This window comes from Magallana gigas, chromosome 5 (assembly GCF_963853765.1).
Source record: "Magallana gigas chromosome 5, xbMagGiga1.1, whole genome shotgun sequence".
NCBI classification, from domain to species: domain Eukaryota; kingdom Metazoa; phylum Mollusca; class Bivalvia; order Ostreida; family Ostreidae; genus Magallana; species Magallana gigas.
The window spans coordinates 16421786-16439906 of record NC_088857.1 but is presented as its reverse complement, the minus strand read 5'-3'; the positions used below and the strand labels follow the sequence as shown (position 1 = coordinate 16439906).

The window sequence follows — 18121 nt, the reverse complement described above, 5'->3', positions numbered from 1 at the left end:
TTTATTTATTTGCAAGTGTACTGGTAATTGTTATCTAATTAAGTTCAACAGGTTTTGGATGAAAATATTAAATTCAATTTACAAAATTTATTTCATTTGACAATAAGACTTCTGAAAAAGATATTGTCTGAGAAAAATGAAAAACATTGAGGAAAAAAATCCCAAATTTAAAAAAAAGAAAAAGATAGCATGAAAGAATTTGATGTAATTAATACTTTTTGAGTTTGTAAAAAACCATACAAGTTTATGAATTTATGATAAATGTAAACAAATTGCAAATAGTAACATAAAAGGTCATGTCAGATTCCTGTGTTACAGGTAGATACCTTTATTTGCTTGTTTATTGTTAGGCTATAAAGATGATAAATATTGGACATACCATAAATCCCCACCCATCCATACGATTAATAATTCAGGAACTAATATCTCGATATAAGCCTAACAATTACCATTACTTCACAAACAACTGAATATAGCTATATATAGTATACTGCCACTACCTGTAAGGGTTTCACATAGACAGCCAATATTCATATTAGAATGAGCAAAAAAGTTTTGTAATAAAGAATGATTGTGCTTGATTATGTATTTTATTGAGTAAATTCTACCATTCCTCTTAATATGAAGATTTACTTTTTCTTTTAAATTATGGTTGTTTGCAAATTAGCAGATTTGTTTAATTGGCATTTTCTTTTTGTTAAGATAAGATTATGACACCATCTTAAAAATCCCTCCAAGTTTACGCTATCAGTTAGCAGTCCTGTGACACCTGTTAAACTAGTATCCAGCGCTGACGCGTGGAACTTCTTTCCTTTTCTGTCGGAAGTCCATGAATATTACATAACCAGAACATCGCATCCTTCAGATGCTACCTCCTCTTGTCATGCAACTAATCCTTTCTTCTCTCGAAATCAATTATAGAAAGGGAAAACTTATGATTTTGAGGGGAAGGAAACGTGTTGCACACTGGCCATTGGGAGACAATTTTGACAGCTGTTGCCATGGGCACCTTATAGAGTCTAGATTTGATGTAAAGGCAGAGTGGTTGCTAAAGAAAGCTAAACAATGCAATGTTATTAATTATGGAAAAGAAGAGCAATTGCATTAAAGGTCTTCTTCTTCTTGATTTCTTAAATTGATCCCCGGACTGGTTACAGTGGATATTTATTGCTTATTACTGGCTATGTGTGAATTGTTATATTTTTCTTCGGGAGAGAAGGATATAGCGATTTATTACCCAGGCCATCTGTCATCCTATTACGTTTGAAGGATAGTCGTCTATTGAATAAAGCCTTTAATTTGTGTATCATTTAATCTTTGGAGATGTGTAAACTTAAAATTGTCAGGTAAAATAGTAGGGGGAGGGGTTGGTTTATATTATCAACAAAGTAACATCATTTTATGAAATCCTCCTGTGAAAGTCATCACCTTATGTCAAGCTAATCAAACTTGAACATCCTGGATACTAGGCCATATCAAATTTGTCTCAAGCACGGTCAGGGAAAATTCCCTCCTTCCCCCCAAAACTGTATTTTTATCTGCACTTTATCCTAAACTTCAAAGACCTGAGAAGAATGGATAGACCCAGTGACCAAGATTTGGGCAGCATGGCCTTAGTTTATACAGACAGGAAGATAGCCCATGTTTGTCCAACTCTGGCAGACACAATCATTTGGGCTGTTGACAAACTTTTATGTTACTATTTGCAGAGATTAAACTCGCGGGTGAAGGGAAGGCCAATCAGATGCCATATTTTCCTGTTTTGGGGGATTGTTGAGCTATGTACATCTCTTTGAACTTATTAGGCACCAGCAAAGTCAATCTTTAAAAAAGAGTCTTTCTCCTAGGCATCTACAAAACATTAAATAAGTGCTTGTATACCGGTATTTTAATGAGCCATGATGAACATTGTTGAAATTCATGATGAAATTTAGAATGCTTAAATTTATATCTTGATACTCCTTGCTGGAATGGCTTTTGTTGCATTTCCAAACTTCTGGAATTGAATATTCCAAAACGTAAAATTAGTCCATCTTGACAAACTTTTGTGCTACCATGCTTTTGTGAAATGTACCCTTTGAAAAATCTTTTTGGATGAAACAAGTATATTTGTATATAATCATGATGATACAATCTTATTTAAATTATTGTAATTTACATCGTTGCAACTATGAAGAAAGGATATAGCAATTAAATGAGACTTTATTGATAAAGTTAATTTCAATTTCAATTGCAGTCTTGAGAGAAAACTATTTAAATTCCTAATGAAGATTAAAAGCTTTGATTAATTTGGGATTTCCTTTGAGGATACAAAGATTTTAATTGTCTGAGTCCAGAAATGCAACTTGTTTGAAAAATCTCAGCAGCATTTTAACATCAGGATCTAAAATTGAACTTGATCGAGTAAAAGGTCTTTTTTCTCTTAAACGTGCCAGAGTATCACAAAGAGGGAGTTCCTCAGCATTTATAGGATTTTTTCTGGTTATCCTTGAAAAGAAAAGAAAATACATGAGCATAGTTACTGTAAATTCCTTATTTTACCAGAGTACTCAATTTCACAATTCAACAGTTTTGCATTAAAATTGCGAGAACATAAAATCACAAATGCTGAATTTTTATAAAAGTGCCATTTTGTTTACATGTGTCCGAAAAATAAAAACGATTTCAAAATCTGCGAGATGTACTTTTCGCTATTTTATTAATTCCTCGCGTTTAATTGTTTGATTAGGAATATATCTGTACAGTACTCTTACGGTACTCAAAATGATTTTTCTCTACAATGCTTAAAAAAGATTCATTCTAGGTATAACAGGCACCACTCTTTATGGTAAAGGCAGTGCTCCTGGAGAAAAACTGTTTTCTGAATCTGAATTGAATTTGAGAGAGAGAGAGAGAGAGAGAGAGAGAGAGAGAGAGAGAGAGAGAGAGAGAGAGAGAGAGAGAGAGAGATTTGAAAGATAAAAAATAAATGCTGTAGAAAAATTCTTTTGCACAAAATGTTTTTGAGAAGCTTCATAAGACCCTGCACATGCATAGATACCCTGGTATTCTGTCAAGCAGATTAGTTTACCCCTAGTTGATTAACTTGTGGGTATTATCCCAGATCCTATTTACTCATAATCTTTGTTTATTGATGTCAGATTTTTTTAATAGAAGCATTTAATGTAGCTTTTTATGTAGTATTCTTTAAGCTCTCATATCGTATCCTAAATTTCTTCAGGACGAAATCTATGAATTCGGTTAGGATGGGTGGAATAAAAATCAGAAGCTACAAGGCCAATACATGCGCGGATCCAGAAAATTTTTCCAGGGGGGGTCCGAAGGATAATTGTGTTTGCCAGGGGGGGTCCGAGGCATATTTTCGCGATAATTTTACTATGTAAATTTAATAAATTTTCATTTTCCAGGGGGGGTCGGGACCCCCCCGACCCCCCCTCTAGATCCGCGCATGCAATATATATAGTGTACCCCAGTATTTTGGTTCACCAACAGGCCCTAAATTACCTGGTATATATACTGACCATAGGTATTTTACGCACATATTTTAGGAAAGTAATATTATTGAAATTTCACTTTCAAAGATTACTTTTTTGGTCTCTTCTAGTACATGTAAGTATTGAGAAACAATAAATATATTAAAATTTAATTGAGAAAAAAGTTGAGAAATGTTGAGAACAACAATAAAATGTTATAACATCAGAAAATGTTTTCCTATCAATTGGCAGGTTATTTGATTTCAAGTAATTCTAACAGGAAACAGGCTATTTATTTAACTTGGCCTAAGTTATATTCCTTAAAAAGATGTAATATTTAAGATTTGGCCTGATTTGAAAGTGTTAATTCTGATGAGGTTTAAATTGGGTCGTGACAATATTTGACAAAGGCTTGTGATGCTTTGGCCTTTGAGCAATGAATAGGTTTATACAGGTGCATAGCAGAGACTTGCTTCTGTTTCTATAAACTCTCTCTGTCTGACATCACCTAAGTGTTTTTTCTAAGGGGTGTACGTGTGCCTGATGGAATTTGTCAAACACAGGAATTTCAGTCATGAATCACCTTGTCTTAATATTTTCAGAAGCTTTTTGTTCCTCCAATGAAAAATGAATTGGGGTCTCCACCCAGATTTTTTATTTATTAAAGGATGATAGAAAAATAAACTCCTACGACTGTTTTATTTTCAAAAATGGGAGGCATTTTAACGAGTGGCTGTTTTAATCTTTCTGTTATTGAAGTTGTACAAACTTCAGATTAAATGTCACCAAATACAATATGATTGTATATTGCTCTAAATGGCTTTTCGCTTTTACTGTTTTGTTAATAGAGGTGATAAAATTTGATTAAAAATTGCAGCAGTGTAGATGACATTTGGTCATGATCCTCTTACTAGTTTATAAACACCAATTGAAAAACTGTTAAAATGTATTTAAAATTACCGGAGTTTTTCGAGCTAATAATTGAATTAGCCACTGGTAGCTAATAGAATGATTTTTACAATGAGACTTTATGTTTATGCATAAATTTAATTTACATTGAAAAGATAATTTGATTAATTTGTAAAAGTGTTCCCAGAAAAGGATATAAAAGTTTTTTTGGCGCCAGCATTATAAAAAAAAAAATCATTTCAAAAGGAAAGGATCAAGGATTTCATTATTTCTGCTTGAATGACATAAAAGTAGATGAGAATCGATCTTGTTACATGTAACCCAATATTCATTTTTTTATGGCATCTTGATATGTCTACAATCTTCTAGCATTAAAATATTATACATTATCTACAACTACATTTAATTTGGGTGAGGCGACATTTTTTCCAGATATGTTTTATCAGACCTGATCCTCATTATGATCCGCTCAAGATGAAGAACGTAAAAGACTAAGCACAATGAAAGGCGCAGATAACTATGCTAATGAGTTACAATCTTTTTCACATATTTGGGGCCATAAGATGTAACTTGTGATTAAAAACAAACATATCTGAGTCAGCAAACATCCTTAAGATGGGGGAGGATAGGCAAGCCATTTAGGGTAGAATTCTTCTGGTTTTGAAATGTTAAGGGGCGTGAGTAGGGTGATGGGTGTATATACCTTTGTCTGATCCCACCATTAGCTCATCAAAACCTAGGAGTGCACAAACTTATGGATTACTGGGCCGCAGCTTTATGTCCAAGTTTATACAAACATTTACCTCTACACACGATCACTTGTAGTACTGTAACAATTGAAAATTGTGCAATAGATTATGTCTTGATTCATCTACCGATCATATTTTCTCACTGTAAAATGTAAAATTTTACTCCTCTGCAGTTTCCAGGTTTATTTTGCTCCCTAAATTCCCTGATCATTATGAGTGGGCGGATTTTTAGTCCTTCTCACATTTGTTTTAAATATGTTGGTTTACTATTTGTTATCATTTAAAACAAAGAAAAGAGGATAATCTTTTAACATAAAGTGATACCTAAGCAAATAAACCTTATCTGTGAAATATATTTTTTGGTTAAGCATTACACTAGCTAATGATATACTTTCTATCTTTGTTAAGTTTCTTTGAGTAGGAGGGATGGCATTTTGATTGTGACAGGGATAATTTGACAATTATAGTGCTATTGTAGCCAGGCTGCTAAAAGCTCTTAAAACATAAGATAACTGGAAGTTGTAAAAAGGTCTTTTATGTGGCCGTCAGGAGTGAATCCAAGAGTTTTACTGTCCCTTATCAAACATGGATGAGCTTGGAAAATCAACTAGGGCAACTAAGGTTAATGAAAAGATCCCGCATTTAAAATTAATCTTTTATGCTTTGCTCCGGCTGAACTAAGGTGTCCTAAAAGTCATGCAGTTGCATCGATCATGTTAATCATGCAAAAAAACAAAACACAACAAAAAAATATGCAGCAACAACTAGGTACAGATTGTAAGAGAAAGCATATAGATCGAGCTATCATATTTTTCAGCATGAAAAGATGTGTGGTCACAGATAATGTTTTTGAAATGAGCTTCTTATCATTTGGGTATGCATGTCCCAGTGATTACCAAGCAGCAGATAAGCAGTCAAAAGATGTACGTTGTTGAATGTTAAATTGTCTGGCATGGTCCATTGATTTTGGATACAGTAAATGAATCGGTGTGTATTGTTTGTGGGAGGTATGGCCACAGCTGTTGTTACGTGCACTCCCGATTTGTCAACAGTTTTGTCATGATTTATTTGATCAGATCAAAGCGCAGGGGTGAAAACAAAAAGAAATTCATGCTGAAAGTTCAGGTGTTGTACATTAAGGTCACTGTATACTTGACGCTTTCGATGCTTCCAGATTTGGTTATTGTACTTGGCCTTTGTTTCATATGAGAAAAATATCAATTATGATAGGTATGAGGAATCCAGTGACAGAAACAGCATATGAAATCAATTGTTTGGGCTTTACTTAATCTGACATTTAGTCACAATGTGATACCTATCTATAGTCTAAAGGCTCTCTTGACAATTGCCTCTAAGGGTTGCAGTATCTTATTTACATTGCAGTGTTGAGATCAATATCGCATAGAATTTTTTTTATTTTTCCAGCAAAATCCTAGCCACATTTATTTTTTGACAATTGTCACAAATTATTTGCAGTTGGCAGAAAAGTTTATTCAATTGTCTTGCATATCTATTGATTTTCCTCTAAGAATGCACATTATCTAGTGTGATTTACAGCTTTAGGAGAAGTTTTGCAGGGACTCAAGGCTGTTCTTCTCCATCCATTTTATGTGCTAAGCTTCCCCCCTTGCACATTGACATCTTTCGGTCTTGTTCTTTTAAATCGATATCAGCTGCACAGTTCAGCCTCCAAGAAGTTGTCCAAAAACTGCTAACCACATATCACATCATCTGAAAACTGCGCAGTAGATGTCATTTGATGTCCTTGATTATTTTTAACTTGATGCAGTTTTTATCATTCCATGATTTGGTTTCAAATATTTTTTCTATAGCAAATACATGTTTTAAACCATTTTTTGTTTTATTTTATATCGTAGTAAGATTTGCTATAGTAAAATATGATTATGGCTTTAAATTTATATCAGTAGTTGTAAATTAAAAATTTGAACTTCAAATAATCTTCAAACTGATAATCTGCACTTGAAAATTGCAAGTTATATTAAGATTTAATTCTCATAAATTATGTATACTAAGGGTAGAAAATCTTGAAAATGGAAACTCTATTAGTAAGATGAAATGAAAAATGGATACAAATTAAGATAAAGTAGCCACCATAATCATAGCCAGGGTTGGTATAAACTTGAATTCATAAATTTGGCAATTTCAAATTGATGTGTATTAGAACTATTATCTCAGGTTATCTCGAACCATGAAAGGCTATAATAGAGATTGTACCAGTGTGAGTGTAGTGCTCAAGCCCTTATAAGATATTGTTAATAACTATTGTAGTTATTGAGTGTTCATATAACTGTCAGTTTGACTTCAAATATCAAATAAGGCATTCCTTTTCACAGAGGCACACACACTGGAGTTGCCCAAGTATTGTCCATTTTGAGATTTATGATTCCTTTGTAATCTTTTGTTACTGTAATAGAAAGTCAGTTCATTGATGCTTCATCAGCATTCAAGGTTGATGTCCTTTTGAATGGTTGATATGCATGAAAGTCTAAATAATCAAAGAGATGTGCACATAGGAATGAAATTAATTATTAAAGGAGACAATTATGACTTCTCAAGCCCCAAAGGACAAGTTATTAATAAATCAAGCCTTATTTATCTCTAATTAGTATGAATTTGTATCCACTGAAATTCAAATTGTATATACATGTACCTCATAAGAATATATTAAGGAAGTCAATATTTGTTTCATAAAGCTGGCAGTCCGTAGACAAATCGCAAGCCATTTCAAAAGTTGAAGGAGTATGTCAATTTGTTCAAGTAATGCTTTTTTTTCAGCAAAATATTAATTGGGCATATTTGAATTGTAAGCTATATATTTATATATGTTACATGTATTTATGAATATTTAATATGAATCATTATTACATGATATTGAAGAATTACACGTATTTGTGTGGATTGCTGTGAGTTTGCAGTGGCTTTATCCCATGCTTCTTTTTCTTTGTGTAGGTGAGAATGTACTAACCTTAGCAACCACAGGAAGTGTAACCATGGAAACTAACATAGTGTCTAATATATTATCAGAACCTAGTGTAGTGTCTACAGTGACCTTAGAAACTAACAAAGAGACAAATAAAATGGCTGACTCTAATATGGCATCAACAGCAGCATTGGAAACCAGCTCAATGACTTTATCATCATTGCAAAGTAGTATAGTTTCCCATGTAACCTCCTTATCCACGATTGCAAGTGCTATTTCCATAAATACTAACACAGTGACTAGAACTTCCCTTGAGAGTCCTAGCATATCATTGATTGAACCGACAAACAGCTATTCAACTCAATCAGTTCTTCCAAACTTACAGACAGAGCAAGCATCCTTAACAAGTGAACAAGGACAATCAGTTGTTACCTCAACAAGTTCATCAGTGCCAATTCAACCGAGTACTGCTACCTTGCCTCTATCCAGTTCTGAAATTAGTCAGCAATTTTCTCTTAATCATATTTCCCAATCATCATCTAACAGTGAGACTTCTAGTCAGATGTTGTCAAGTGATCTGAGTGAAACAGTGTCCACTTTACTGGCCAAGTCCACAGTGCTCACAACTTCATTGAATGAAGTATTGTCTTCTGCAACCCATGTTACTTTGATAACTTCTTCCATGCAGTCTTTGGAAACAACTTCTATAACGTCACTGTCAGTGACACCACAAATAACAGTGATGTCTGGAACAACTCAGTTAACAACATTACCTTTGTCCTCATCTTTAATATCCACTTCATCAGATAATGGAGTTAGCATAGTGTCCACAGATTCCAACTTGGCTACATCATATGAGTCAGCTTATTCAAATGTGTCACCAACTTCAAACCCAGCAGCAATAATTTCAACAGCAGAATTAGGAATCACCAGCTCCATTTTGCAGACACCCCTACCTTCCCCATCTTCAGTGATGTCCTCAACAGTACTTCCATTACAGGAAACCACCTCTGCGAATGCTGTAGCATCTTCAAACATACCAAGTACTGACATTGCAACTTCCACATCAGTGACATTGTCCCCAGTCTCTTTGACAAGTTCAGAATTCTTGTCCTCTTCAGCATTGAAAACATCTTCAGAGTCATCCTCAGTGTCCTCACTGATGTCTTCGATGCGCCAGTCAGCATATTCAGCAGACTTGACAATGTCTTCAATGGTGACACCATCTGTAGACATGACTGTGGGATCCATAACAATGTCCTCAGATTCCTTGACAACAACCTCAATATTATCATCACCATCCTTGACAACAGTCCCAATGTTGTCATCACCATCCATAACAACAACCTTAGTTTTAGATTTAACATCCTTAACAACATCACCATCCATGACAACATCCTTGAATTCAGCATTCTTAACAACAGCATCACCATCTACTGCAACAACATCAGTGTTAATTTCAACGTCATTAACAACTGCCTCAATGGTAACATCATTGTCCTTGACTACAGACCTAAAGGTATCCTCATTAAATCCAACAACATCTCAAAATTCTGCAGCTTCAACTTTGATGCCCAGTTCATACATGGAATCACTCAGCAACACAAGTATTAATCCAAGTTCTATGGTTTCAACAACATCAGTAACAACATCCCAAAGTGTGATAACACCTAGTCAAGATAATTCTAATATTTTGTCTTCATCAGCAGATTCATCTTTAACATCACTGATGCCATCGCAAACATCGTCAACCATTCTAATGAGTTTAATTAGCTCTGACTTTAATAGCAGTGTGTCTAGTGACCTGGGTGCTGTGACAACCTCACCACCATTAGAGACTAGTGTTAGTGAAGTGTTTAGTGCTAGTAGAAGTGTGAGTGTTAACCCAACACCAAGTTTATCCACAGGTTCTGCAATTGATTCGTCATTGATTTCCTTGTTTGAAAACTCATCAACGATTTCACCTACTGAAAGTGGTAATTTAACACCTACCACTAACACAGATTCAACCTCCAGCCTTTCCTTTACCAGTGGATTGTTATCACAGACATCAGTAATAAGTTCCTCAACAAGTGGATCCCCAACATTATCAACTGATTCTGTGACGTCAACTGAATCTATAACCAGTACAACTAATGGTTCTCTTTCACCATCAAGTGATTTTGTTTCAAAATCCTTCTTTTCAGGATCATCAAGTTCAGATGTGTTCACCACTCCTGCTACAGGGTCTTCTACCATGCTCTTGGAAACCATTTCTAGCACATTTGGATTTTTGGCAAATGCAACTTCTACACCAACCACAGTGCAAACCAGTTCCATGATGGATGCAGTTAGCACTATGATAGAATCCAGTGGGCCAGCAAATAATTCCACAACCCAGTCTTTTTCCTCTCAGCCGATAACCACAACTCAAATTTCTACACCAAGTACAATATCATTTGAGAATTCAGTGATTATTACATCACAAGCAATGTCTGAAAGCTTTAACATCACTAGCTCTGATAGCTCTATTGTGACATCTCCAGTTTTTAACTTGACATCAACACCTGTTGGAATGACAGACAGTTTTGTTGTCCAAACAACTGACGGTTCAATAGTGACTACTCCTATTATCAACTTTACTGTATCTTCAAGTGAAACGATCTTCAGTACAGGTACTCCAACCAGTGAAATAACACTAACAACAAAGAATATTACTTCACCAGTTGAAGTGTCTTCTGCACTTTTAACATCACTACAAAATGACACTGAAACTACAAGCGTGATAGGGACCACTGTACTATTTTCATCAGTGATGGCAAATTTCTCAACACCTGTGATTTCCGAATTTTCATCATTGGTGTCAAACTTCTCTTCATTCATTGAACAGGCCACAGTTTCATCATTTCCGATTTCTTCAACTTTGGCATCACAAACAGATTTTGCAACAACAACATACAGTTCTGTAAATGTAACTATGGTTGACCAGACATCAGTGTTACCAACTGTTAATATATCTTCAACTTCTGCCATTTATTCAACAGAATCTTTATTGCCAGGAATGGAAAATGCTTCAACTTGGACAAATTTTCCATCAACAGACATCATTTCATTATCAACGCAGATAATTTCAACTGGAAATCTTTCAGAAACAATAATAACAACAACACCGCTTATGAGTAGCTCGTTTAATGCTAGTTTGCTAGTAGTGACATCTTCAGCAGGCTTTGCTACAGATTTGGAGAATAATACAGTGAGCATGATATCCAGCACGTTCTCTTCAGAACTGGTTACCAATCAATCTGTTTCTGTATCTTTATCAGCAAATGCGAGCAGTGTTTCTCTTTCAACCCTGTCAGTACCAACAACGAGTGAACAGTCCACTGTGATGCCTTCTTTATCAGGATCTTTGCAGTCTTCTGTGGCATCATGGAGCAGCCAAGGTAGTGATCTGTTGTTGTCCACATCAGTGCATGAATATAACATGACAACAGTGGTGATAGAAGGAAACCAAACACTCCAAACAACAACTGAATTAGTGTCACCAATTGTTGTGTCAAACTTTTTAAGTTCTTTATCAACCTCACAATCAATTACATCTGTAGTTTCAACAGAACTTAATATATCTAGTACACCAGCAACCACTTATATAGAGCAATTAGTTACTACAAGCATGCCAAATTCTACTGCAAATAGTTCGTTGATAACCTCTGTGATTATGTCTTCAATGGTGGATAGTGAAAGCTCATCCACATCTCTGAACTTGAATATATCCACAGTATCTTCACCAGTACTAACAATGTCGACAACGACTGCACCTATATCAAGTATGTCAGTGTATTCTTCTTCGTTAAGTGAATTACTAACAAGCACAGACATTTTGAGCACACCAGTCACATCTGTGGTGGAGACACTCAGCACGAATGGCCTGCCACCAGTGTTATCTAGATCGGTCATGGATGAATCTTCTTCACCTTTGATAACAAGTGTATCTTCCATTTCCACTGAAGTAGAAAGTTCAATCCCACAGACTACCAATATAATCAGCTCAGAAACTTCTAGCATCACTTCAATACTAACAACACCATCTATATCAATAAGTTCAGAGGGATTAACAACTGATGCCTCAACAGTTATTTTGTCTTCAGCTCTTCCAAGTTCAACTCCAGACTTGTCAACAAACATTCAGAGTACTCTTACTGCTATTCCAGATACTAAGACAACTACATTATTTTCATCAGTTCCTGTAACTACTGAAATACCAGTCAGTTCTGTAGTAGAAGCATCAAGTTCCACACAGATTGCGCAGCTATCTTCATCTGTACAAGAAGTAACTTCTGTAACACCATCTTCAGAAATCAGTCCCACCCTATCTTCCTCCAATGTCACGAGCAGTCCTGCATCAACAGAACCAGGCTTAGAAACTTCATTATTAACCCCTAGCATGTCCTCATCACTAGCCTCAACAAGTCAGATATTGACAGCAGCAGTAACAAGTCTCTCTATGGAAAGTTCAAGGATAATGCCATCACCAGCTTCAAGTTCTCTACCTGTTTCAACAGTGTTGCAGAGTAGTTCTGTTGAAGTTTCTACCTCTGAGACTGTGACATCAAGCATTTCTAGTGTTGTATCAGCAGTAAGCAGCACAGTTACAACCCAGAACCCAAGTCCCTCTGTACCAGTGACATCAACCACCCCAGAGCCTTCAACATCTGAAACAACAACAACAACATCAGTCATAGACACAACACCATCAACTGTTACTGACAACACGACAGAGAGTTCTGTGACGACATCATCAGTAGACATAGAAACTACACCATCATCAGTACCTGGCAATAACACAGAGAACTCAACCACAGCAGCAGTGTCCTCTTCTACAGTAACAACGACAACAACCTCAACAACTACAACAACAACAACACCCAGACCAACAACAACAACACCTACACCAACAATAAGTGTCAATGTTGTGAGAGTTTACTGGGTTGTTACAGGTAAGATGTCTGAATACAGTAAATACAGAACCTTTCTATACAATATAATGCTTAAAAATAGAAGTATGTCTAATTTATTGGTTATTTTTATTACAGTTTTGAAGGTACCCTTATCTGTAGATGTGAACAACCAGACATTCATTGCATCCATAGAACTGAAGTTAGCCACAGCCTATGTAATGGCCTTTGAGAGACAAAAACAGATTGCAGAAGGGACGTTTGAACCACTGCGACGTAGAAGGGCAGCCCAGGTGCAGGACACTGTTGTAAATGTAAGTAACCTTGGTTATCATTTGTAAAATTGATTGGTCACAACGCACATTCAGTTATGGTTTGCTATGGTTGATTGCTAAATATGATGAATTTTTCAGTGAAGAAGCTTCTGGAGCCAATTTTCAACTTATTTTTTTTATACACTCCTTCTTTTAGATACTGTCAGAGTACCAGTAGTAATATTTTCAAATTGAGTGTCTTTTCCTGTACAATGTATTATGAGCTACTGTATGAAGAAAAATTGTCATCATATTTTTTTTAATGATTATTTCTGTCCAATTTGCTGGCCCTCATTGACAATGGGCAAATTTTAAAAGGGTCCAATTGTAAACTGCAAATTACTCCTTTTAAACAACAACTTTGTTAGACAAAAAAATGGGATGAAGTCTTTTACAACAATATTTTGAGACAAAAATTTCCTTGTGTACTGTATATAAGAGAACCATTGTGATAAGATTGTGACAGATGAAATGATCCAAGCATTTGAACTAATTTGTAATTCTGTGACTCATTTAGTTGATGTCAATAGAATGTTTCCTTCTCTTTAACAGATAGTGAATGCTACAAGAACACTAGGAACAGGAAACGTGACCTTTGTTTACAACATTACAAAGAATGGAACAGAAGTCCGCTCAGAGGAAGCTGTCAGGACACTTGGGTTGCTCAGTGATCAGGAAATGGCCTTGACGCTCGGATACGTGGTGGCAGAGAAAGCAAGCAGTGAGTTTACAAGTTTACAAGATCATAGATCTTAAAAAAAGTTTGAAAATGCTTCAAGATATCGAAATGTTCTTACATAAAAAAAAAAGACTTTGATTTGGTATAAAACACACAATTCTTGATTTAAATTAATGGTTACCGTAGTAATTGTGAAAAAGTAATTTAAGCAGTTTTGAAAAAAAAATGTGGAGAAATTCATTAGGACTGCCATGTATTCATGCAATATCTATATACAGAACCCCCTCCAAAACCCCCCAGAAAATTCTGATTGGAATTATATTGATTTCTTGATTCATCCTTTACAAGTTTACAGACCAAATCAAGAGAAGTTAATAGCAGCAGATCATACCTTATATGTCTTTATACATAGAAAAATCAAAATTTCATCGTAATGCAAAACTGAGACTGCAGTATTTGTAAGTTTACCAAAGAGTAAGAAATTTTCTAATATGTCTAAATTAGGAAGTTTCTACATTTGTGTATTGTCCTTTTTCTGTTTAGCTTATTATGGAAGGAACAGTGCTAGCTCTGTTCCTGAGGAGACCAGTAATCTCTGGATTGTGGGTGTGGCAGTCGCTGCTGTTGTCATTGTCATCATAGTCATCTGGGTGATTTTCTGCTTCATCATTAAAAAGAGGGGCCCAGAGAGTGAAAAGGATGGAGAGCCACCGCATCTGTTAAGAATGAAAGGCGGAAATAAGGTATTACTGTTAAAAGATATTTCATCTCTGTGGATAAAAAAACATTAAAGAAAAAAAAAATTCTAACTGCTCTATGGACAAACAAATTTTGCTAATGCAATTTGAAGCAAACAATGGTTAATATTGTGTTTCAAGAGTGATGAATCAGTGGAAATGGTCCAATCACCTAGCAACTCAACCCACAATCTCAAAAAGAGGCAGTCTTATGAAGTCACAAATGAGGCAGATTTGGAAGACCCTACATATGCTGTTGTCAAAAAACCAGGGTAAGATGCTTTAAATGAACATTTCTCCCTCATGATCAAGCACCCATTTTCAAGTTTCAGTTGTCAGAGTATTGGGGTAACCAAAAGGCATTATTTAGCAAGAGTCTAGGCAACTAATACATGTTATGTTCACAGTTATAGGTTCTAAAAAAAAAGGGTGATCACCATTTCCAGAACTACATGTGCAATGTCTGCATCTTGCATGAATTCTAGACAATTGTGTGTTTATCCTTTACCTATTAACTCATGTTAAAGACTGTCCTTTTAACAAACTGTTCAAAACTAGAATTTTCAAATATTTTGAAAGCAAAAAGATGGAAGATTCCACAGCTGGAGATTCTGCTACATTAGCTTCAGATGACACAGGGCTTCTACCATCTCCAAGTAAAAAGGGCCGACGTAAAAAGAAAAAGAAACCAGCTTCAGGTACAGAATGATAACCCTAAATGATATTGCTGTCAAACTGAACTTTTATTTATTTTACAATGATTGATAAACAAGTTCCACAACTTATATTAATATCTCTCGTTTGCATGGATGTTAGCGCGAGGGGGGTCATTGGTGTGGGAAGAAGCCGGAGTCACTGTCAGCAACAAGGATTGTATTTTTTTGTGCTTATCATGTCAGTTTGTTTTATTATACAGAAGAGTTTGATAATATAGAGAAGGAATCTTATTTGGGTTCATCAGCCCCACCCCATCCGGTCCGGGAACCCAAGTCATTGTCAGTGGAGGTAGAAGCAAACTTTATATCCTTATATGATTAGACAGAGAAGAAATTTCAATGTTGATGTTTGCCGTTGAAATAGGTCTAATATTGAAAATTTTGTTAATGAATTTTTTAAAGGATGAAACAGAGTATCAGAGAAAAGTTGCAGAGGAAAGAAGGAAAAACAAGAAAAGATTGAGAGAAAAGAGAAGGAGAGAGGGACAGAAAAAAGAAGGTACTCCTTTGTTTGAAAATCAAATGAAATTGATAATTCATCATTTTTTCAGTTGTTAAAAAGGTGAGAAATCACAATTTTTATAGCCTATAACATGATATTGGTAACTTTTTCAACTCTGCATGGTAGCAACATTTCCAAATGATTCTTTCTGACATTGAATCTCTGAATATTTAAACAATCTGTTCATTCCAGACACTGAGGACATGATGAAGGAATATCTAGCTGTTCAGGAAGAAATAGACAACGTACTTGAAGCCCCTCCACAAGAGGGGGAGATTCCAGAGGTCTTCAAGAGCAGCACTTCAAAAGGGTAACTATTCCTGTCTTCAAAGGAACAGCCATGAGCTCTCTCATTTCACAGGTCAAAGTCTGCAAACAGATCTGGCTTTCAAGAGGGGAGATTTCTACACATTCTTGTGATTTATGATGCAATTGGGTTGCTAAGTGGAAACCCTTTCAATACAGATTTTTTGAATTTTGACTTAAAGAGTAACTAAGAGGGTTTTTTCATTGATTTGTTATAATTAACTCCTGGGTTTAAACTGAATTCTCACTCAATTTGTTTTTTAAAGTTCAAAGAAAAAGCGAAGGAGAAAAGGAGATGGAGAAAAGGTAATTGGAACTTCAATGAAATCAAATTGGACATGTCTACTATTTACAGAATATATATACTGTTATTTCTACTTATGCCAGTTGGTGTATAATATGTACTATGGAAATCAAATAATTTTTATACACTGCCCTTGAATTCAAGTAATTGATACATGTATAAGCTAAGTTGTGTGTGCAGTGGACTACAGATGGTGAATACTTTATAATGCCATTGGATCTAATTTTCATTGCCTAACTAAAGAATGAATGGATCTTTAATACATTATTACATACAGTGGTATTTTACATTTACAGAAGCTTTTAACCCTAAAACAGCCAAACAATTTATTTTTTCTGCATGCAATTTTGTACGGAGGTAATATTATTTTATGCAGAATGAAGGCTACGAGCCAGAGAACCTTACTGATGCTAAGAAGAGGATGCACAAGCTTTTGGATGATGCCTTTGCACTGATAACTCCAAAACTTGATGAGTATGTTTTCAAATATTTTATATGAAAAGAATAAAATCAAACATTTAAGGCAATAAAGGGATAGCCATCATTTAGATTTTACTTTTTGGGCAAAAAAAAAAAGTAAACAGCGTTTTAGGGTATCAATAAAAAATACCAATTTTGAAGAAAAATCTTACTCTATTTGTTATCTATCATGACTGTATTGGAAATTCTACTGGTAATTTACATGTGTTCCTGGAAGTGTATGAAAATGGTACTACATGGATATATTGGAATGTGAAAGACACTTTGTACAAAATAAATTAAGATCTGAATATGTATAACAAAACATGGAGACATTTATTGTGTTTTTTCATAGAACTTCCTCAGAAGGTTCTGAGGACAAGCTTAGTTTACCGGACGATAGACATGCACTCCCTCCAGAACAAAGTTCTTGTTCTGTTAAGTCTCTCAGTCGGGGGCCCTCTCCTTCGGCTAGCCCTGGAAATAAGTCCCCGGCGTCACTGTTCAGAGAGAGGTATCTCGGTGTAGTACAAGCAATGCATGGTGTCAGAAACATCACAGCAAAAATATCTGTAAACACAGCCCTTCCTAAAAATGAACATTATTACACATATATCAACTGTATTTATATATACATGTATGTATATGACCATTGTGTAGCATGATTATGCTTTCCTTGTATATATAAACTGTAGTAATTTATAGCAGCCAGCATCCAGGCATGTTTTCATGTTAATCAAAAGCAAATACCGGGTAAAATGCTATTTGATACAAGATGTAATGTCATGATAAAATTATTTCTGAATGAGCATATTCACATACATCCTTGCTCTATTTGTTGTGCACTCTCGCTACTCTGCACCCTTCCTCCCTGTTTAAAATAATAAGCTACTGGGATATACCAAATGCATATTTTTACTTCATGGTCACAGCTCTGTAGTCCGTTTTAAACACTATAAAAAAAATTAAGTTTAGTATGCTCTAGCCCCCTTTCTTTTGGCATGCTAATAATTTTGATCTTTCGTTGACAAGCAAAAAATTTTTACTTCATGGTCACACCTCTCTAGGCCATTTCAAACACTAAAAATTTATGAATGC

At 35.2% G+C, this 18121-nt stretch overlaps 1 protein-coding gene across 7 annotated transcripts in view; it reads left to right on the top strand.

The window, feature by feature from the left end:
• Positions 1-18121, top strand: part of LOC105324611 (serine-rich adhesin for platelets) — a 28688-nt gene that overhangs the window by 1034 nt on the left and 9533 nt on the right. For 3 of the 7 annotated variants that reach the window (XM_066086357.1, XM_066086356.1, XM_066086355.1), the window contains exons 2-13: positions 8102-13048; positions 13145-13320; positions 13873-14041; positions 14543-14742; positions 14878-15008; positions 15316-15434; positions 15653-15741; positions 15855-15951; positions 16147-16264; positions 16527-16566; positions 16941-17038; positions 17379-17537. In XM_066086357.1, the coding sequence (XP_065942429.1) occupies positions 8102-13048; positions 13145-13320; positions 13873-14041; positions 14543-14742; positions 14878-15008; positions 15316-15434; positions 15653-15741; positions 15855-15951; positions 16147-16264; positions 16527-16566; positions 16941-17038; positions 17379-17537 (6343 nt within the window). The remainder of the gene's footprint in view (positions 1-8101; positions 13049-13144; positions 13321-13872; positions 14042-14542; positions 14743-14877; positions 15009-15315; positions 15435-15652; positions 15742-15854; positions 15952-16146; positions 16265-16526; positions 16567-16940; positions 17039-17378; positions 17538-18121) is intronic. The other 4 variants (XM_066086359.1, XM_066086358.1, XM_066086360.1 and 1 more) reach the window with 3 other exon arrangements.